Source organism: Myotis brandtii, unplaced genomic scaffold, assembly GCF_000412655.1.
Source record: "Myotis brandtii unplaced genomic scaffold, ASM41265v1 scaffold123, whole genome shotgun sequence".
NCBI lineage: Eukaryota > Metazoa > Chordata > Mammalia > Chiroptera > Vespertilionidae > Myotis > Myotis brandtii.
Genome location: NW_005354291.1, coordinates 3,844,121 through 3,866,825, shown reverse-complemented (window position 1 = coordinate 3,866,825; position 22,705 = coordinate 3,844,121). Strand labels below are relative to the sequence as shown.

The 22,705-nt window shown below is 35.1% G+C and overlaps 1 protein-coding gene across 1 annotated transcript in view; it reads left to right on the top strand.

Moving 5' to 3' along the window:
- Nucleotides 1-22,705, top strand: part of LOC106724875 (triadin-like) — a 96,614-nt gene that overhangs the window by 39,330 nt on the left and 34,579 nt on the right. Inside the window, exon 9 of the mRNA XM_014533917.1 lies at nt 1,403-1,453. Coding sequence (XP_014389403.1) covers nt 1,403-1,453 — 51 coding nt within the window. The remainder of the gene's footprint in view (nt 1-1,402; nt 1,454-22,705) is intronic.

Sequence of the window (22,705 nt, the reverse complement as noted above, 5' to 3'; positions counted from 1 at the left end):
TCAGTGCATGGCTGCCAGCCGCCATCTTGGCTGACAGTTAATTTGCATAAGGATATGCTGATTAGCCAATGGGAAGGGTAGCGGTCATACGCTAATTACCATGTTTCTCTTTTATTAGTGTAGATAGATGCTTAATATTGAATCCTGAACTTTCAGGGATTGCCCTCTCTCACCTCACTGGGAATCTGTCCCAACCACCACTTCTCATTTCTCAATACATTAATTATTTTGGTTTAGAAGTTAATGAAGCTTCTTTTTGTGTTAATCCAATCCAAAGCTCTTGATTTCATCTTTGTATGCTAAAATATGGGGGTGGGGAACAGCCTTATTTATACTTTGCACAATAAATAGCAACACAAACATTTATTTTCCATCAAAGCCATTTTTAAAAATTCTACAAACAGGGATACTTAAGGCTGTAGCTTATCTACCAAGAAAATCTTGCTTTGAGGGACACAGCCCTTTCAATACAACCCCCAAATTAATTCTTGACACCATCCAAGGTCACCTGGACTCAATTAATTCGAAGTGATTGAGTGGCACATCCATTCAGGTGCTACCACCCTATTCCAGAATTCCCACCCAAAACCATAAGGTGAGAATGGAAGAAAGGGCTGAAGGTATTGATTTTTTCTTCCTTTCTTTCCCAGTGTATTAAAAGCTACTTTTGTCAATAAAATGGATACTGAGAGGAGGCAAAAACTGGGCTAATGTTTTTTCTATAGGTTGTTGAGGATGGATAATGTTCTTTAAGATATTGCCCACGTATATGTCTGGAACCCATAATATGATCAGAATTACATTGTTTTTTAACATGGTAGAATAAATGAAGCTTTATTTACTTTAATCAAGGACCACATTTTTAAGATGTTGAAAGTTTATAGAATAAATTATCTCATATTTTATTTTAGTCTTATTCTTGAAATTTATTTGACTTGAGTCTGATGACTAAAACACCACATTTACATGATATATGCAGGGTTTTTCATTTGATTGTTTATTTTAACAAAAAACACAAACAAACATAGCCTGACAAAAATATACTAATTGAGTGCTAATTATAACAGATAGAGGAGATTTTGGATGCTGAAGTTATGTGTTTTTAAAAATTATAGATGAAATAACTTCTAATCCATCTAAATGCCTACACTCTGAATGAACAAATAGATTGTAACTCATTCAAAATTTTACATTTATTTTAAATAAAAATAATCAAGGAGTGGCTTGTTGTACTCTATACTGTTGTATCTTTGTGTCTGTATGATTAAAAGAATTTTTTAAAGAAAACATTATATTATTGCCATACAGTTCACTTTAATGATAGCTCACAGAATTCATCATATATGTGTCCTCAATTACTTTTCATCTTGGCTGAAAATAAATGCTCAATGTTTCTTTCCAGAGCCTATTAAGGGGAAAGAAGTGAAGTTGGCAGCTTCCCCAAAGGAAAAAGGTAATATTATATAATGAAATGTGAAAACACATTGATCTGCCCACTGAATATTCAGTTACTTACAACAAAGTAATATATCATTTATTTTTAATGTTCTCAAACTATAACATTCATATGCCTGTGCATGTTTCTAAGTGAAGAACAAAAGACTTACTTCCTATCATAGAATTCTAAACTGTACTATGAAATAACAAAGGAAAGAATAACTATGTCAGAAATATGAAAAGCTTTTAAAAATGCATATGCTCTTCTGATTTTATCAATCTCTGGTGGGAAATCAACATTTTATAATCCCAAGGTGACTCTTATTAGGAATAGCCATGGAAACCAAGGGTTTAATATAAAAAGTAATACTTAAAATTTCTCAGTGATATCTTGCCATTCTTTAATTTCAAATAGAGTAAAATCATAAATTTTATGGCTAGGAAAAAGTTAGAGATAAACTGTAGTCCAATATTCTCATCTTATAAGTACATAAAATGAATAGTAAAGAAGCTTTTAAAGTTATTATAATTTCCAGCAGCGGCAACATTAGAATTCTGATCTCCTAAATCAAGCACTGCGCTCTTGAATCTTATTTCATCCCTTGTCTCCCCATCATACTCGTCTCTGAGTAATGTGGATCTGATATGCCATACATCAAGTTATGTCCCCTACAACATAAGTAAATATGCTAAGTTCAATGTCATACAATTGGTTTCAAATCAATCCCAGTGCATCCTGTGGGCATAGTATCATACTCAGAACTGTCTAATTTTCCTTGTCAAAGTGAACATATTCGTGAACCAATGAAACCATAAAATGCACCATATTGAATGTCAGAAATAGAGCCTGTTTCTACATTTACTCTAAAGAGAAATCTGCATGAGTTACTGTTGCTTCACAAGCCTGGCTGGGAGCTTCCTGGACCAGATGTGAAATTGGCCCTCTGTCACTGGGGGGCCTGGGAGCCTGAAGAAAGGCAGACCAATCCAGATCAGTAGGTGGCAGGTTTAGTAAGGAAGAGAACTCACTAAAAAGGCTTGTCTTGGCTGGTCATAGAACGAGTAGATTTCCCCACCAGCCTGCCAGAATATTAAAAGTCCATATAGAGGCCTTAACTAGGTTCAGTCATGTACACAAGAAGCCTTAACTGGGTTCAGTCACATGCACAGCAGGCCTTTGTAAGCTTTAATCAGAAACCCAGTTCAGAATGTCTCATCACTACATCATTATTCTAAGGCTGTGTCCTTGGACAGCTTCTAGCTGGGGGGAGGCAAGTGGAGAGCACATTCCTAAGCACCTGAGAGAGAATGGGGAGCTTCCAGTTGTCCTGGGGGAGCTCAAGGGTCAAACCACTGGTAACATCTTGATGACTTTTCCCTACACTAATGTACAGGGACTTAGTGGTAAAAATTGCAACTTATTGGCATTGTTTTATTAGACTTCTGGTAAACCTGTATAAACATGTTGGAGTTTCAAGAGATATGAAGGAAATGAGAAAGCTGACAGGGAATCAGCCAGAGAAATGAAGGATGTATGGAGAGTCCCCTTTAGTTCATGTAGGAATGTATAAAAGCCATACCCTGAAGTCATATTTTCCTAACTTTGCAGTTAATTTTGAGTTAAACAAAAGTGCCACTTAATGAAGCACAGAGCACAACATGAATTTTTTTCTCAGCCCACATATGTGCTTGAATTTTTAAAAAGCAACATGCACTCCAAACATATTAAAACATTTTTTTATTTTTTTATACTATCAACATTATTATTGATAGTATTACAGATGTCTCCTGTTTACATCTCCCATTTGCACTTATATTTTATTTTAGAAATGTTTTATATTTAAAACTTTACTTTTGTAATCACCAATGATAGTTTTTGTTTGTTTGTTGTTGTTTTTTTGGTGCTATGGGCAATTTTATATTATCCTGGTATGTGAATTAGGATGTTTTGCCTTACAAAGGGATTATTACATGTTATGTTAAATGTCCAATACATAGAGAAATGTTGCTATATTATTCAAAGAATTAATTAATGGTGAAAACTACACATTAATTTATTTTGAAGAAACTCTAAATTACTTTAATAGGATCTAATTGTTGATTGGAATGGATGTTTACATAACAATCTAAATTGAAATCATTTGATGCCATTAACTAATTTAATCACACTGTGGTGTTATAATTCCTTTGCCAATCTAAGACAGAAGTATAAAATATAAGGAACAGATAGGAATATTATAAACATCCACATTTTTCATTAAAGAAGCTTAGTTAAAAAAAATTCCCCAGCAGAAATGCATATAAACTACATATATAAATGAAAAAAAATTCAAGTTTTCATTAAAAACACTTGGTGTTCATTTTAATCTTTGATCATTAAAATATCAAACTAAGATTTCCCTCTCTCTTCTTTTATCTTTCTGTTATTGCACAACAGATGGTAAGTCTAGTATCCGTTCATGGTCACAGATAATGGTGGTGGGGAAGGGAGCACTTTAAAAGATATATTTTTAACAGTTATGTTTTATTTCACTATTACATAATTTTTACATTATTGTACCATTCTCTCCCTAATTTTTAATGAAAATTATATGTGGACAAGGGTTTGTATAAAATTTCAATTAATTGCAATAACCAGAACTATTATTTTTAATGTTGTCCTATTATTTTCTTAGTAATTGAGGCTTCAAATGATTGAATAAAAATATTTAATTAGTCTTTTTATTTTTAAAATTTAAAGTGACAGTGATCTCTTTTAGTAATGTGCCTTAAAATTTTATTAATTGAATCTCATCATTTTTTCCCCAAACAAGCAAGCCAAATTCAGGTCTGTGATACTAAATAAGAATTATAGTACTTGGTTATTCTGACAAAACAGTGTAATCATAATATGACTTCACTTTCACCTGTCAGAGATATCGTCACATTAAGCTTCCTTTACTTTAAGGGGGTCAATGTCATAATATACATTAGAACAGTCACAATGCAAACAGATCATATTAGGAAATAAAAAGGTATAAAAGACATCCAAATAAAAAGCAGGAAGTAAAATTATCCCTGTTTGTAAATGACATTACCTCACATGTAAAAAACCCTAATAACTCCACACAAAAAAAACTTGTTAGAATTAATAAATAAATTCAGTAAAGTTCATTGATACAAAATCAACATACAAAAATCAGTTGAATTTCTAAACACTAACAATGAACAATCTGGAAAGAAAATTAAAACAATTTTATTTAAATAGCATCATAAATAATGAAATACTTAAGGATAAACTTAACTAAGGATATAAAATACTAGTAAATTGAAAATTACAAAACATTGATGAAGTAAATTAAAGAAGACACAAATACATAGAAAGACATCCTATGTTAATGGATCGGAAAACTTAATATTGTTAAAATGTCCATACCACTCTAAGTGATTTACATTTTCAATATATTCCCTATAAAAATTCCATGGTGGTTTTTGCAGAAAGAGATAAAACAATAATAAAATTCATAATAAACTACAAAGAACCCCAAAAAAGCCAAAACAATACTGGAAAAAAGAAGAAAAAACGTGGAAGAGTCATACTTGCTGATTTCAAAGCATATTATATGCTACAGTAATTAAAACAGTATGGTACTGGCATGAAGACAGATGCTAGACAAATGGAACAGAATAGAGAGCCCAGAAATAAGCCCACACATATATGGCTGACTGATCGTTTACATGGATACCAATACATAATGGATAAGGCCTAGTTTCTTTAACAAATGAGATAGGGAGAACTGGGTGTCTACATGCAAAAGAATAAAATTGGATCCCTATTGTGCACTGTACACAAAACATAACTCAGTAGCTTAAACATAAGACCTGAAACTGTAAAATTCCCAGAGAAAACATAGGAGAACATCTTCATGACATTGATATCAGCAATGATGTCTTGAATGTAACACCAAAAGTGTAGGTAACAAAAAGAAAATTAGACTTATGAGGCAACATGAAACTGAAAAGCCTCTGCACAGCAAAGTAAACAATCAACAGAGCAACCTATGCAGGAGGCAGCCGATCAATGATGCTCTCTCATCATTGATGTTTCTATCTCTTTCTCCCTCCCCTTCCTCTTCTGCATGCCCCACTATGAGGACTGAGCCTGCAAACCCAGGCATATGTCCTGACTGTGACCGAACTGTGACCTTCTGGTTCATAGGTCAATGTTCAACCACTGAGCCATACCAGTTGAGTAAAGATAAATTAAAGAAAAAAGTAGTGGTGTTGCCAAGTGCCAGGAGAGGGGTAAATGGAGCTGTTCAATTGATAGAAAGGTTCTATTATTCAAGATGAAGTTATAGAGATTTGTTGTACATGATTGTGCTTACAGATACAAATAATATACATCTAAACATTTTTATGAGAGTGGATCTCGTATTTTTTCACCACATTAAAAAATGATCTGGTTAATTAATCAGTCTTTTCAATTTAAAAAAACCCTTAAATTTATCCATTTTGTATGAAATTGTGGGTTCAAATATCTATAGTGCATTGAATAAAAGTAGACACATATTCCAATTTATGTTCTTAAATCTGGTTATACACTAAAATCTCATATTGAGTTAAAATAAAAAATTTTAGTCAGGTCCCATGACCAAAAAAATCTCATTCAGTAATGATGTGATAGGGAAAGAAATGGCTTTCCACAGTCTCATTTTGCAGGAAAAATAGAACTATATATTCATGCTTTGATGCCTCATCTTTTCTCCAAATCCTTAGAATGAAAGATAAAATATAGATGGATACGTTAAAAAGACATAGGTCGCGCAAACAAAGGGAACATACATATGTGTGTGTGTATGAAAAACAGAAAGCAATTAGCCGGAATGAAGCTGCATGGATGCTGGGCTTTAAGTGTTTAAGCAGCAGAGCTTATGAGGAGTTTAGTTAAGACAATAATGCACATTCCAATAAGCAGAGATTTTAAGCAAGTCTCAATGCAATTAATCACGCACTGAAGTGGAGCTCCCATTCAAGAAAAGACACTAAAAAAGAGTAACTGCTAGCAATTCCCTGAGCTACAGTGAACTGGGAAACTGCATACACAAGGAGAATTGGAGCAAATAGGCTCAACTGCTCATCGGGGACCTGAGAGAAGTCCCTGCTGGGTGGGTGACTTGTTCAGGAAGAGCCCCCCTTACACTGAGGAGATATCTTGAGTGACCAAAGTGAAAACTGGACTAGAGGTCGAGAGGGAGAAGGGGGTCAAGTATAGGAACAACACAATCATAATTCAAAGAAAAGAAAGAACGAAAAGAAAAAGCAACAGCCATGGTAATACAACCCACAGGTTAAAATATAACCCCAAATTCTAAATCGTATGAGAAAAATTGATGTCTGAACTTAACCAATGTTCCTATGCTGCTATAACTAGTGATTGCAAATATTCTGGTCTCCAATGGTTGACGTGGAAACCATCAAGGTTTTGGTTTCTAAAACATTTCAGTTTTAATGTTATGTAGTGTTCTAATTTTCTTTTTTTAATATATTTTATTGATTTTTTTTTTTACAGAGAGGAAGGGAGAGAGATAGAGAGCTAGAAACATCGATGAGAGAGAAACATCGATCAGTCGCCTCCTGCACATCTCCCACTGGGGATGTGCCCGCAACCCAGGTACATGCCCTTGACCGGAATCGAACCTGGGACCCTTCAGTCCGCAGGCCGACGCTCTATCCACTGAGCCAAACCGGTTTTGGCATAATTTTCTAAACTAATATTACAGAGATTTATTTTGTCTTTTGTAACTGAGAATTCTCATAATCAAATCCAATTAATTTATATATATTTATTCACCATTCTGAATATTTTACATTTCCCTAATAACATGGAAAATCACAAATATCATCTTTGCTTATGACATTGTCATCCTCTAAGAAATATTCAGATTTGCCACAACATTGTTTTTAAAATCTAATACTTTATCTAGAATACTTGATTTAAGAATCAACATTAGTTTCTTTTTAAATTTTGTATAATTTTTCTGGAGTTTTTTGTGTGTGCCCTGTTTCTAGTTATTTGACATGATTTATTTCTGCTTTGAGGTATTTTAAGGAGAAAATATTGTGACTATCATGTTAACAATGAAGAAATTGATGCACAAAGATGAAATGATTATCCAAGGTTTCTATGCTTGATTAGATACTTAGTATCAAACTTAAAAGTACCAAAAAGTAATCTTATTTTCCTTTTTTCTTTAGGACTGAAATATATTAGCAAAACTTACCCTAACATCAAAGGATTTTTTTCATAATAATTTTATTATATTGGGTAGGAATGAAGGAAAGTTACAGATAATTTGTCGATGAAAAAGATTAGTATTCAAAAGCATACAATGTTTGTACGTGCCTTTACAAATCCATGGTTACTTATTTCCTGAAAGAATTGTTTAAGTGAAAATTATATCAGTAACAGCAGCACTTTCATTCTAAGCAGCAACTTACAGCCTAAAACTTTTTTTTGTGTCCATCATGCCAAAATGCAAAGTTGACAGTATAAAAAGGGGTTGTGTGTTGGTAAGAAAAGTAGTTAAGCTTGCCAGAATTTTCTCTATAATTACTAGCTTTACAAAATTAATGTACCCAAGCATTGAGGATTTTTATTTCCTTTCTCAAAAAAAATGTACAATGATAATATATGCACAACTATGTGTATTTGAAATATATGGACAGTGATAAATACAAAGCCCCAATCTTCCTTCCTTGGTATCCTTTCCATTTAAGCCCTCATTTAAAAAAGACAGAGTGGAGTGAGAAAATGAGTCACTGGCTCCCTGAATGTTCACTTTTCTTGTCACTCCAAGCTACCTTGTGCAGCTGTTCTCATATGCTTCCCTTCTTGCAGGGAATTTTTTAAAAATGTTGTTTTTTAAAAAAAGCCTTTCTATTGTTCCTATTCATTTAAAAAAATGTAAATGTATTATTTGTCATATAAAGTCATCTATTATTTTTACATCTTTGAACCAGATATAGGATTATCTTTACTTAAACCTATGATCCTTTATTAATTTAATTGATTATTTTCACTTCAAGTTAAAGAAAATGAATGAATGCAGGGAAAGGAGTAAGAATCTGGTTAAAGAGTGCCTCTCCCTTGATAAGGGAAAAAAACAAAGAAAGTGTGCTTACTAACCTTGGCAAATGATTTTTGCACAGCTTTCTGAACCCACTGAATGGTTTAAAGGCAACTGGCTCATTACCTGAAATATGTCCAACCAGCTATCTTACCATCTTCAAACAACATCACAGGACCTTGTTCTGACTGACAATTCTTTGTGCGACCTAGAATATGTTCAGCCTCCTCCAATTATTTCTTACTTATTTCAATGGGTGCTCTTCGCGTTGGGTGCTTCAGGGAAGGGGAGAATAATGAGACACACATAGCGATTGATAAAAGAAAGAGTAGATAGAGGCGAGTGACACTATCAGATCCATGGTACCTTGTGTTTAGCATATGCAAAAGACAAAGGATCACAAAAATAAAATGATGGCAGAATGGGGCAGGGAAAGTGTATGTATGCGTTTATTCCGTGCTGCAAAGAGAGAATGCCCTCTGGCTCATTTGGTGTTTTTATTGTCCACTCAGCAGACTTTCTTTGGGAGCCTCAAACTCCTACGGGAATCTTGCCAAGCAGAATCAGGACTTAGGCATAAAGCACCAAGTCACAAAGGAAGCTCTTGCATTACAAACCAAAGGCATTTTAGAACTACAGCTATAGAAGCTTATAGAGCATAATTATTTTTCCTTGTTGATCTAATGGGAATCAGAGGTGAAGAGAAAGAGACAGACGCAGACACAGAACACACATGTGGAGAGTGTTTGCTCATGTGCATATGTGTTATGGAAAAGGCACTGAGCTCAGAAGCTAGCTCAGTGGGGAGCTGTGTGTGCTGATTGCTTCCATTGTTCATAGCACTCTGGGTTTTTTCCTGGCCAGTGAAAGAGCCTGCCTTGGCTGGTGTGGCTCAGTTGGTCAGGTGTTGTCCTGTGCACCCAGAGGTTGCAGGTTCAATCCCTATGCAGGAGGCAGCCTCTCCCTTCCTCTCTCTCTAAAAATCAATTAAAATATTAAAAGAAAAAAAGATTGATAAGTTCAGGTTATAAAGCTAGATCAGGGGTCCTCAAACTACGGCCTGCGGGCCACATGATTATATGAAATGCTGAAGGGTATTCTTTAAGAAGAGGAAGAAGGCCCTAACCGGTTTGGCTCAGTGGATAGAGCGTCGGCCTGCGGACTGAAGGGTCCCGGGTTTGATTTCGGTCAAGGGCATGTACCTTGGTTGCGGGCACATACCCAGTAGGGGGTGTGCAGGAGGCGACTCATTGATGTTTCTCTCTCATCCATGTTTCTGGCTCTCTATGCCTCTCCCTTCCTATGACGCTAGAGACTCTAGCTTTCACTTTAAAATAACCAGCTACAAACTAGTTAATTCACCTAGCTACTCTGGATATTTGTATCTGAAGTTATATTGACAGTCCCAACAATTAATATAAAAATCTGAAGATGATGCACAACAATGTTGAATGTCTGGTGGGTAAGCTCTAATGCACTTTTCCACCTGTGTAAGCTTTTACTCTTAATGGAACAGGGATTTCACCTGGTATTTTTGTCTAAACCACCTAAACATGAAGCTTATAAATTTGATTTTCCTGGCATTTTGAAACCACAATTTAAATTGTTTTGTGTCAATAACGAGTTTAAGTGTTGGCATGATATTCTGTGGATATTTTAGGTACTAAGACTCCAAAGGTAAACAAGACAAAATCCTATTTTCCCAAATCTCCCAGGACTTGGGAAAAGAGCTGGGAAAGAGGAACGCGATGCGGCCCCTCACACTGCCTTAGACCAGGCATACCGGATTTTTATCCAATAAGTGGATATCTATTATTTATATATCAGTACATGAATGTTCAGAAATTACTTGTGAAATTATTTAATCTAATATTAACCACAGATACACTAGATAGTCATCATTTTTCCTATGTCATAAAGTGGAAAATTGAAATTTAGAGTTTCAAATGCCTCACATTAGAACATCTGGCTAATAAATAAAGGAAATAAAATTTGAACTGAGGGATATTTTGTTGGGTTGGTTTGTGTCTGTTTTTCTCCAACTGCAGTGCAAAAACAAACAAAGAAACAAACAACACACCTCCATCATTTGGATGAGGTTGCTTAATTACATAAAAACACCATCACCCTGTTCCTCTAGTATGCATGGAAGGATCCCTCAATTTATAAATAAAGATGAGACTGATTTAGAAACTCAAGTAGGAAAAGGGGGAGCATAGAGAATGCATGAAGTTTTAAAAACACATGAACACGGTTTAAAAAGGGCAGGGATATTAAACAGTCCTCTCTGACTCAAGCACAAGCATGCTGAAGTTTGGCTCGGCCTGTTGTACTTGATAACAGAGTGTTGATGACATTAATGAAGCACCCTCCCAAGTCTCCCAAGTCAATTTACTTTTCAGATAAAAATCAACAGCTCAGAAAAGTCAGTTCTGCATATGAAATGTCAGGGCACATGCACAGGTTGTGGGGTCGATCCCCAGTGTGGGGCAGCCGATCAATGATTCTCTCTCATCATTGATGTTTCTACTCTCTTTCCCTCTCCCTCCCTCTCTGAAATCAATGAAAATATATTTTAAAAGATAAATAAAATAATATAATAAAAACAAAAGAGGTATATATGCCAGGGAGTATTGAAGTGCAATAATAGCACTAATGCCACTTTCTGCAGGGTGCACATTGAAGTATTATAAGAAGTAGGGTATGAATGGCTATGTAATTCTCTATTACATAAAATTCTGTGGTTAAACTAATTACAGTGTTTTATTTTTGTAACTCCAGAAAATGAGACTCTATTCGGCTAAAACCCAAATCCCTGATACAGTTATACTCAATAAATATCCCAACCATGAGATCAGTTTTTCTGCTATTTGAAGGGGAGAAATATTATAATGTGCCAGAACCCTTCCATTAATCAAAACAACATTTTTTTTGTCAAAATAGAATTATAAGGCACAGGCAAGTTGTGAAATAAGAGGAAGGATTAGAAAACATGGAAATATAGTCAGCTATCACATTGGTTGGGATGGTGTCATGAGCATTATCTGGATAGATTATAAAAGTATGCACTTAATCTATACTGACATTAAGTTAAAATGCAGAATTTCTAGATTAAAATAATTCTTAGAATGATAAAAAGTACTTCATTTTATTAATATTTATATCATTATACTCAATGTAAGCCAATTTAATTTATTTTATAAAATTAATAATAACAGAAATACTAATAGAAACAATTATATCAGTTTAAAATTATAAAATAAACCACCAGGTGGAGCTCCATGAATTGAGTGCATGCAGTTGAAAATAGAAAATTGATTAAATTAAGAAATGTTAAACTTTTTTCCTGCATAGTTTTTATTAGTTTTCTTAATTGAAATACTTAGATAACTTATGAATCATAAGGAACAGACTCTTATTAAAGACAAGATGCCAAATTACTTGATTAGTATGAAACTTTTGGGAAACTGTATTTTAAAATCGATGTTCTTTTGCTTAAGTTACTTTATAATTTACTAATAATTCATGTTCCATTCTATATTATATGGAACTATGTAATTGAAATTCAGGACAGATGAGAAAAATCTATAAAATCTACTTAGTAAACTACTTAGTACTATTTTTATAGAATGCTTATTTTTTCCTTGTTTATTTGTATGTGTGTATGTATGTTATATTTTATCCCAGAACCTGAAACTAAAAAAGATGAAAAGCCATCAAAAGCAGGTAAGGACGCTTTGTAAGCTTTACAAGGTTAGGAACAAGGCTTGTTTTATAATTAGGGCTGGGTAAAGCTTTGATAAGACTAAAACATTGAAAAAATACTGGTGTACCCTTGTATATATTTTAAATTTAATCAGCAATAAGCTGCCATGTAGGCTAAAATTAAAATATATGCTATGTTTTCTACTGATAGATTTTGGGTAAGTTTATCAATGTGCTGGTACTTTTAGCATATGCTGTTCTTTATCTATCTACTGGGGATAATGTAAATTTCAAAGGCTCTAGCCAGATCATGGCAAATGCCTAAAACTTAGGATTGATCAAACCCCTATATTCAACTATTTTTTTTTACCACAAAAACAATAGTTTCCCATTGTTTAACCTAAAAGATTCAACCATTTCTTTTCCATTAATTAAGTACGCAGATTTTTTGGAAAGGTAATAACTTGCCTATTGTTCATTCCTTTGAAAATTGGAATAATTTTTTAACGATTTTCTAAAAACAGGCTTTGTGAGGAAGTCAAAGAGATTAGCGGGGTACTCTGAAGACAGGTGTTAAAAGTTAGAAGAAGAAACATCATAAAAATAGAAAAATGCAGAAAAAGAAGACTAAAAATATTATGAAAATGTTTAATTAATTGAAATCTTTCTAGGGTTAACCCTATTCCAAATATTTTATATCTTTACTAGAGGCCCAGCACATGAAATCATGCACAGGTAGGGTCCCTAGGCCCAGCCTGCGATCACGGCCATCTTCCACCTGCTCGCCAGTCCCCAGTTCTGCCCCGCCACCACCCACCCAGGTTCCCCTATGATTCCTGGTTGGCCATCCAGCGATCGGAGCCTGTGGACTGGGGGGAGGGACCGAGAGGTGGTCAATGCACCTCATAGTGACTGGTCGATCAGTTGTTCCGGTCGTTACACCGTTATGGTCGTTGGCCTTTTATTATATAGGATAAAGATACTTATGTGTCTATATCTATATATGTAAGAGAAAGTTATATCTCTATCTTCCTATACAGTAAAAGTGATATTACATACATGTAGACATTCTTAATATTGGTCTTAAAATATTTGCATATACTCATTTCCACAAATTTTAACCTATATTTAAGTGATTCTTATTTCACCTTTCCATGTATATGTTAAATATTAACCCGGATTATTACCATCACTTCTCTTCAAGGTACTGCCAACATACCAAAGGAAATTGTTTGTGTTTTCTTATTTTTAGTAAATAAACAATTATTTTAAATGACTTTACATCATCTAAAAGCATGCATTTTACGAAAAATAAATGGGAAAATCAGCAATTTTAAACTGTAAAATAATGCATGATAGAGATAAAATGACATATTGAGGCTTTACATCAAAAGTTATAATTGAGCTTTAGATATATCTGCAGAAATGGGAAAACTGCAGAAAAACTTGCTCCATCCTTGGCCCTCTTACTGGGCTCAGTAAAAGTTTGCTGATCAGATAAAAGGTGCGTTATATTGCTCCTTACAGCAAGCATATCATTGTGTATGCTTTATTTTACTGCTGGTATACAATGGAAAAAGTGATACATGTGCTGTAAATTTCCTATTATTAGTTTACATTAAATATGTATGTATATGTTGAGATTATAATTATCTTTAACTTCCTCAGAGAAAAGTCAGCATTAATAAAATATTTTATTACAAGATATAATCAATCAACAATTTATTGAAAACATATATTATGCTAATATCACTGCTATATGTCTAGAATTGTGCTTAGTATTACAAAATTTACAAACAAGTTATAAGGGATTGTTTCCAACCAAGAGAGTATAATCAAGGACATAGACATGAACTACTAAAAGATGTCTGCAAGGTAATTCATTATATTAGAATTCTAGAGAGGAGCCATTCCTATAGTCTGTGGCAATCAGTGAAAACTTCAAGGAGATGAAGGATTTAAGGAATATGTAAGAGCAACTCAGTCAGGGAGATCATTATAAAGAGTGATGGAAGCAGTGCTAGCTTTAGACTAGAAAGACATTCATTTGACTCCCCTTGCTATATGTAGGAATGTGACTTTCCTTAAATTACTAACATTTCTGAACTTCAGGTTTCTTATTTATTGAATGAAGATCATCATATTCATCAGGTGGGGTTGTTACAAGAAATAGAGTTGATACCTGACATTTGGTTCAATTCAGTCAATGCGGAAACAATGAGGAAATGAATTCTGTTTACTTTCAAGATCATTCATAGTCATAACTAATATTCAATGTGGGATTATTAGGAATTGAGTGTTTAACAATGACAAAAACAAGCAAGTCATGGAAAATGCTATTATCAATTTGTTATATCTTCTTTCAGTAATATAAATGTATGTTTTAAAAGCACCATCATACTCTCTGTACTGTGCTATTACTGCTCTAGTAATTGTCACCCTGTTTCACCGGAAAAGAATAGACATTGATTGCATTAAATTGACACAACTCCAAGGTCTCAAGCATGAGAGAATGGAGTGGGTGATCAAATGTAGAAGTTGCAAAGGGAACGCCGGTGGCGTGGATGCTAATGGGGCATCCACATAGAGCTATTCTAGAGACGCCTTGGAAATGAAGAACACTCCCCTGGAATACTCAGACGAGGTTTCGTATCTATGAGTTTAGAGGTTTTGGATAGAAACCAAGAACAAAACAAAAACAGGTTTTTTGATTTGTTTTTTAAAGAAAAAGAAACATGGAAGGGAAGAGAAGGAAATGAAAGGCAGCTTCTTGGGCAAGTTAAAGAACCGGTGAGGAGAAGGAAAGTGTGTCACCTGGAAGATCAGGAAGTACAGTGTATCAGCATCCCAAAGCAGAACACTTGGGAGAAAAAGTGGAAAAGTCAGCAGTAACAATGTCTCAGAAAGGCCAAGGGACATGGTGACCGAGAAAAAGCCATTATATTTGACAAAAACTTGTTTTTCTGTGACCTTCTGGGGAGCATTTTCAGTAGAGTGGAGGAAGTGGAAACCAGTTTATAGAAATTAACAAGAGAGTTTACTCATAATCAGCAGAAACTAATTTTTTCAGGAGTTTGTTATTTAAAGGAAGGCAACATATTATATCCCAGCAAGTAGAACCAATGAGAGATGTTTGCTGCTTTCCTGGTTGTGATAGGGCGGAGTTGTCCAGGGAGAGGAGGAGCAAGGAATCCAGAGGGAGATACTAATTAGGAGAGAGCTGCCCCAAATATGAGGAGTGCTGGGATACACATTATAGATGGAGGGAATTAGCTTAATTATGATGAAGAAAAAATTTCCCCTGAGCTTAAAAGGCATAATGAGAGGGTAGATTAAATTAAAGCTGAGTGGTGTAATAGGAGGCTCCTGCTGAGTGGTCTTTTCCCCTAAATTCTTTTCTGCAAAGGTGACCACTAGCATGTTTGTTGCCAGATTCCGGGGATGCTTTTTTTTTCCCCCTCATATTATGCTGACCCTTAGGCCATATTTGACCACATTCACCATCACGTATTTCTCAAAATTAAAATCCTTTTATTTTTTTGGCAAAAACTAAATCACGTAAATCCACACTGTTAAAAATAAAACAACTAAAGATGACTATGTTTTTAAATACTGGAGCAACATTACAATAATTATTTATTTTTGACATAGCATATTAGCCACTAAATTCCTTTGTGTGTGTTTTTATACCCACAACCCCCAAAGAAAATGATGACAAGTAGGATATGCATTTCATTAAGTAATTGGAGAATAGCTAAGTGCTCTTTTTGGGAAGCAAATGACTTTAATTATAAGCAGTACTATAATTAAAAACAAAAATAGGCACAGTAAGTAATAAGCAATAATTTGTCTTTTTATTTATAAAAAATTAATAATTATAAATAAACTCTTCAGAGTTCTATACCTGCCTTTCTAACTGCCTAGTCAACATCCTCACAAGGTTAAATGCCAACACCTCACTTTGTTTAAAATTGAACTCAACATCTCTTCCCTTGTCTTTTTCTTTCGTTCCTTATCTCAAAAAATAGAACTCATGACTCAGCATTCAGTTACATTGACTTAAACTTGAGTCATTCACAGCTTTTCCTTTTCTTTCACAACCCAGGAGCCAAGTAGGTGCCAAGTATGTGTCTCCCAAATTTGTTCTCTCCTTTTATTTTCTCTCCTGGTAAGACCCCAGTTCTAGTTCTCATTATCTCTTGCCTGAATAAATATACAAACTCATGACCTAATCAACTACCTTGCTTCTTGCAATGTTATTTTTTTCTAAATGCGTATCTATAAGGAACAGTGATAGGTTCACTGCCCCTGACATATTTCTTCACGTGGTTCCCATTGTCTAATCTTCTACCATTACTCCTTCCCCTTATAAACATTTTAATAAGATCATCAGTTCTATGCATTTTTTTATCTATTCAGTGTCTTTCTAATAGTATTTTCCTTTTACTCTAGGTACACAACAAAAACATCTTAGCTATTTACCTTGCCTCCAATCTTGGCAACTTACTTTTTCAACTACTCTTCTTTAGTGATAAACACATACCATGAGTTCTCCTGCCATGGTCTCTTTGCAGATCTTTTCCTCTAGCGTATCATATGGTGTCCGTATTTGTGTCTAAACTCCTATATTATATCTCCTGCACGCCCCCTACTGGTGATCAAGCACAACTCAGATATGTGCCCTCACAGGGAATCGAACTATGACCTCCTGGTTCATAGGAACTCTCAACCCCTGAGCCACACCAGCTGGGCAACATCACAAGTTATTAATATGCTCACTAAAATTTGAGAACTACTACTATAGAACTCACAGACATCTACTATAGCCCTTATCTTCAGGAAAGAAAAATATCAAGCTACTCTCTTACCACAAACTTGGTTAAGTGGACACATGTTTTTGAACGATTGCTTTCTATTGGATTTTAGGGGTATAAGGATAATGAACTTAAACTCTCAAGAAATATATTGTATCAAGGTGGATATTATTAAGTAAATAGCTAAGGAATTAGTCAACAAAAAAGAAAAGTTGTACAGAATGTGGTTTGCAAATACAGAGGAAAGTTATATTTCTACAGGCTTTTTGGTTCAGAGAAAAAAATGCCAAGGGAGAAGTTACAGGAGTAGTCTTAGAGAATGGGTAAAGATTAGCCAGATGAAGAAAGCCCAGGTGGGGCGTCTGGAGAGAGAGAGAAAGAACAAGCCCCAGCTGGAGGGGGAAACCAGGAAGAGCACTGGGAGCGACAAGGATTTCACCGCCACTGCAGCATAAGGTGTGAGCGTGAGCGGAGGATTGGAGTAGGTGAGGCTGGAGGGCAACAGCAACAGAAACCCATGGCTTCCTGAGTAAGAGCTGTGTCCTTTTCCTACAGGAAATTGGGAACAATTGAAAGTTGTTAAGCAAAATGAAATAACAGCTTCCATTAGAATTATACATTGTTCATTTTGGCTAATCACCGAGATTGAAAATGGAAAGGATGCTAATAGCTTCAGGAAATCAGTTTTCTGGAGGATGAGACTATTGCACTGAAACTCTAGTTAGGAGAAGATCTTTATAGAACATTATTAGGAAGAAAAGAAAGAGAGCTGTTAAAGAAGTATTTAAGGAGCAAAATTGCCATAATTTTGGGGGAAGATGATAAAAATTCAGATAACTCTCAGGTTTCTGTCTTGGAATAGTAAGTATGTGGATAGTAGTGTCATATATTAGGATTTGAATTTCAAAAAAGGTGGCATTTAGAAAAAGAAATGTATATCTATTATGTAAATTTTTATATATTGTATACATATTTTTGTTGAGCAGTTATATGCTGAGTACAAAACACATTGGTGAACAGTAAAGTTCCAGCCCTCTTAGAGTTTATAATCTAGTTAGGGTGGGATGGGGGAAAGATATTTGGGATTAGAAGTACCTGTAGGTTATGCATTTAGGTATGTTTATCAGGCACCCAGAGAGAAAACAAAGTAGCAGATTTGGAAGTTCCCAGCAAAGGTGTGCTGGCTTAAACATGAGAGTTATTGACATCTGCCAAGGGGAGTGTGACGAAGGAGAAAGCCAAGACCCGAGGAAGCAAACCAAGAACACTAATGTTGAAGGAGTGGATAGAGGAGAAGAAGACCCTGAAGGAATTGAAAAGCAAGCAGAAAAAGAACAAACAAAAACAGAAACTAAAAAAGGGGAGTGGGGTTCTTTTAGAAGTTAGAGAAACTAGGGAGAAAAGACTATCAAGGAGGAGGAAGCTGTTTAAAGTGTCAAATTTAGCATAAATTTACAGTAAGATTAAGACTGAAAAGTATTCATTGAGATGTATAATATGGAGTCATTGATGATCTTATGAGCAGTTTAATGAAGCCTAATGGTTGGAAGACCCATTTACTTTTATGTTTACTATAGTTTGAGGTATTTGATTGCAGCTCAGGAATTGGGGCCAGAAAATAAACCTTATATACTTCATATACACTGGAGACTATTTTAAATCTTGTCTGAAAGGGAAAAGAAAATGCATTTAGTTAGGAAAACAGATTGGCAGAGTAAAAAGAGAGGGCAATGTGTCATTCCTCAGTTCTTGGCCTCCTCGTGAAACTGTAGGTCAAATTGCTGTGTCGTAAATCAGCGAGTGAGATACAAGACGCCTTAAGGAGCCAATTAATTAGGAGTCGTTTATTGCTCGCAGCCCAGAGGGAGGTGTCTCTTCCAAATCTCTGAGCGAACACATACAGGAAGTTTTTCGTATTTATACCTTTTGAGCTTCTTTGTCTGCAGATTTTACAAAGGGCTCTGTGAGAGTTATTGTTACAGACAGTTTGTAATCTTGGATACATAAAGAACAAACATTTGGCATAAGAATATGGGAATTATTATCAGTATTAGTCCATTACGTTAGATGGCTAGCTTGCAAGGTCAGACAGTTAAGTTTTTATCTTTTTCTATTATTCAAACTAAAACAGTTATTCTACAGAATAAGAGACTTCTAAAAATGACAGAGTTTACAGAACAAGGGACTATCTAACAATAGCAGAGAATTTCAAACAGCAGTTTTTATACAAGATGGAGGTTACTATGCTTCAAAATGATTTCTAGTCTGTCAAACGGAAACATAACAGCAATTGTCTTTACAAGTTTACAGTGTTACAGTATCTCTAAGAGGCAACAAAACATGGGAAAGTGCTAAAAACTTAGGCATACATTAATTCAATTTTAAAGACATGAGAGATAAGAGATTTATGATTATAATACCTAAATTATTTCAGTTTGTTTAATTACCACTGAGAGCAAACCATTTCCTTTCTAAAAAAGATCTCCTTGTTTGTAACTTTAGTTGACTTGAGTAATATTTCTCCAGTGGTTCATATAATACCACTTAATCATTAACTAAATTCTTCCTTTAAAAACCATATAATCTTATATAGTTCAACTATGAGTATAAATCAATAGCAGTATTATTAATATAGCTTTTATTTCTTACTGTAAAAGGGAGAAATGTCCTATGTATAAGTGTATTTCTTACACTTGTATTTTGCAGTGTTTTGCATAGAAGACTAGTTATATAATTGCTACATGAAAGATTTGAAGGTTACATAAGTTTGGGAAAAGCTTTTGGAGTTCATCACATATATGCACACATTTGGAAGTTTGATAGTAAAAAAAACAGTTAAACTTTTTTAACTCGATATTTCTTAAAGTTATTCAACCATGATATCTTCTTTCTTTTGTAATATAATAGCAGTGTTCAGCTGAACACACAGAGAAATTATCTTACATTTACTTAAAAGATCTTGGGAAGCAGTAGAGCAAAGATAATAGAGTTTTTAAAAAACTAGTGACATATATTTAAAAAATCTAAATGAGAATGACAGGAAACAATGTTCAATTGTGTTGCAATTAGAACAATGAAGTTATGCTAACATAAATTTATACGCAGGCATTGCTATCTCAAAATTTCATTTTATTTTTCCCCCCATAGAAACAACAAAAGGATCCCTAGAAAATTGTACTATAAATTCTTAGGGGAGAAGGTGTTCATTCTTTTTCAGGATTAAAGAAAGTATTAAAATTACGCTGACATGGAAAATTGATTAATTGCTAGCAAGTGGCAATGGTGGTAAAGACTTCATAAGTATCCCTACAAACAGCCATGCATACCTATGAGGCACAGGTCAATCACCATTTCTTTGTGGAAACACAATTTCCACAAAGAAACTTAAAATAAATTGAGAAAATAACAATGATCTTTACTATGTTAGTTCAAGGACATTTGTCGAATACCTATTAATCCAAATCCTGGAAAATAAAAAATAACATTGGTGGAGCAAATTATCTGTGAACCAAGATGATTTACTCACATATATACATAATTTATATGTTCATAATGATCTTGTATTTAGGTTCCAATATTTTACTCATGTTACAGGCAAGGAAGCTGAAATAATGATCAAATGGATCCCCAGGTTACAAAGTTCATAGATAGGATGACCTGACTTCTTCCGACATATCAATGACATCACTCACATACTCTATTCGATTCCTAAGACAGTGAGTGAAAATTTAACAATGTCACAAATTTTACTCTCTGACTTCAAAGTAACCTTAAATAAAGTGTACCTTTCTCTTGCAACATATTCTGGATATAGTTTACTACAAAATATAGAACCTCAAATATGCTATTGCCATTCTATTCTCAGAATAATAAAAATAGAGATGGGGTGCTGGCAGAGAACAGAAAAATATGTTACACCTATTTGCAATTGGGAACCTAATGTGATCCTTAGATAATAAATCTAGATGATATGAATAACACAGCAGGGTTGTAGACTTTATGTTTCTTAGGGCAGGGATCTTTATTGGTTTATTTCTTTTTGTAAAATATAATTTTATTTATTTCAGAGAGGAAGGGAGAGGGCATGAGAAATAGAAACATCAATGATGAGAGAGAATCACTAATTGGCTGCCTCCTGCATGCCCCAGACTGGGGATCAAGCCCACAACCTGGGCATGTGCCCTGACCAGGAATGGAACTGTGACCTCCTGGTTTATAGGTCGACGCTCAACCACTGAACCACACTGGCCCGGCTTTGTTGGCTTATTTCATGTATTTTCTGTGCCTGAAACAGTTCCTGGTACATAGTAAGAGCTCAGTCAATGTTTCTGAATAAACAAATTAAGAATTTCGTTAAATAGTCAAATGGACATGGAAGCCTATTTTCTAATCTGTTAAATGGGGAAATTGGTCTCATGAGGATAACTAGAAGTGTTAAAATATTTAATTTAAAATGCTTATTATGGTTTGGGGCACAAAATTAATATTTAATATGTTAGATATAATGTATACTAATAAGTGCAGGAGATAACTTTCCAGAATTAAAATGTGGTACAGAATTTTAAAATCTGAAAGAGACCCCCATTGGCCACTTGGCTTTTGGAAATAAAAGTAATTTCTATTTTATGAGAAAAAAAACACTCTTTTTATGCTTAATCTCTGAATGTTAAATACTTCTGTACTAAAACCCCCTTTTTTATTTCTAATGGTGACTTCAGTACTGTAGCCTTGAAAGTTTTGTGAAAAAAAATGTATCTTCTAGAGATTTGGGAGATGAAATATTTCTTAGCCAATTCAATCAATCAATCGAGTGCAGTCCCATTAGTAGCTGCGGAATCAATCAATAACAGGTACAGATTTTCTCAGCTGGTTGAAAGGAGAGACACACGCTCTGGGGTCCTAGGGAAGTTCTCCTCAGTCAGAGAAAAGGGAGGACGCTTTGTAGCCACTGGAGGTGATGAAGTCACCGCAGAGGTTTCTGTTTCTAGGCTACTTTGTGAGCTAATCTGATAGAATATCACAAAACTTACAAAAGTCCAGTTTTCCCCATTTTAACATATTTCTTACTTTATATCTTCTTTGCCATTCTAAAATGCACTAGTTTCATTAATTATTTTAACTTATTTTCAATCTCCATTATTTCTTTCTCTATGACTAAGCTAGAGGCCCAGTGCACAAAAATTTGTGCACTCGGGGGGATCCCTAAGCCCGGCCTGTGCCCTCTCACAGTCTGGGACCCCTTGGGGGATGACCACCTGCTGGCTTAGGCCCCTCCCCAGGGGATCGGGCCCAAGCTGGCAGTCAGACATTCCTCTGGCAGCCCGGGAGCCCTCAGGGGATGTCCACTTGCCAGCAGGGAGCAGGCCTAAGCTGCAGTAGGACATCCTTAGTGCTGCTGAGGAGGCGGGAGAGGCTCCCACCACCACTGCTGTGCTGGCAGCCATTAGCCTGGCTTGTGGTTGAGCAGAGCTCCCCCTATGGGAGCACACTGACCACCAGGGGGCAGCTCCTGCATTGAACGTCTGCCCTCTGGTGGTCAGTGTGTGTCATAGTGACCAGTGATTCCCAGACATTCTGCTGTTAGGGTCAATTTGCATATTACCCTTTTATTATATAGGACTAGAGGCCCGGGGCACAAAA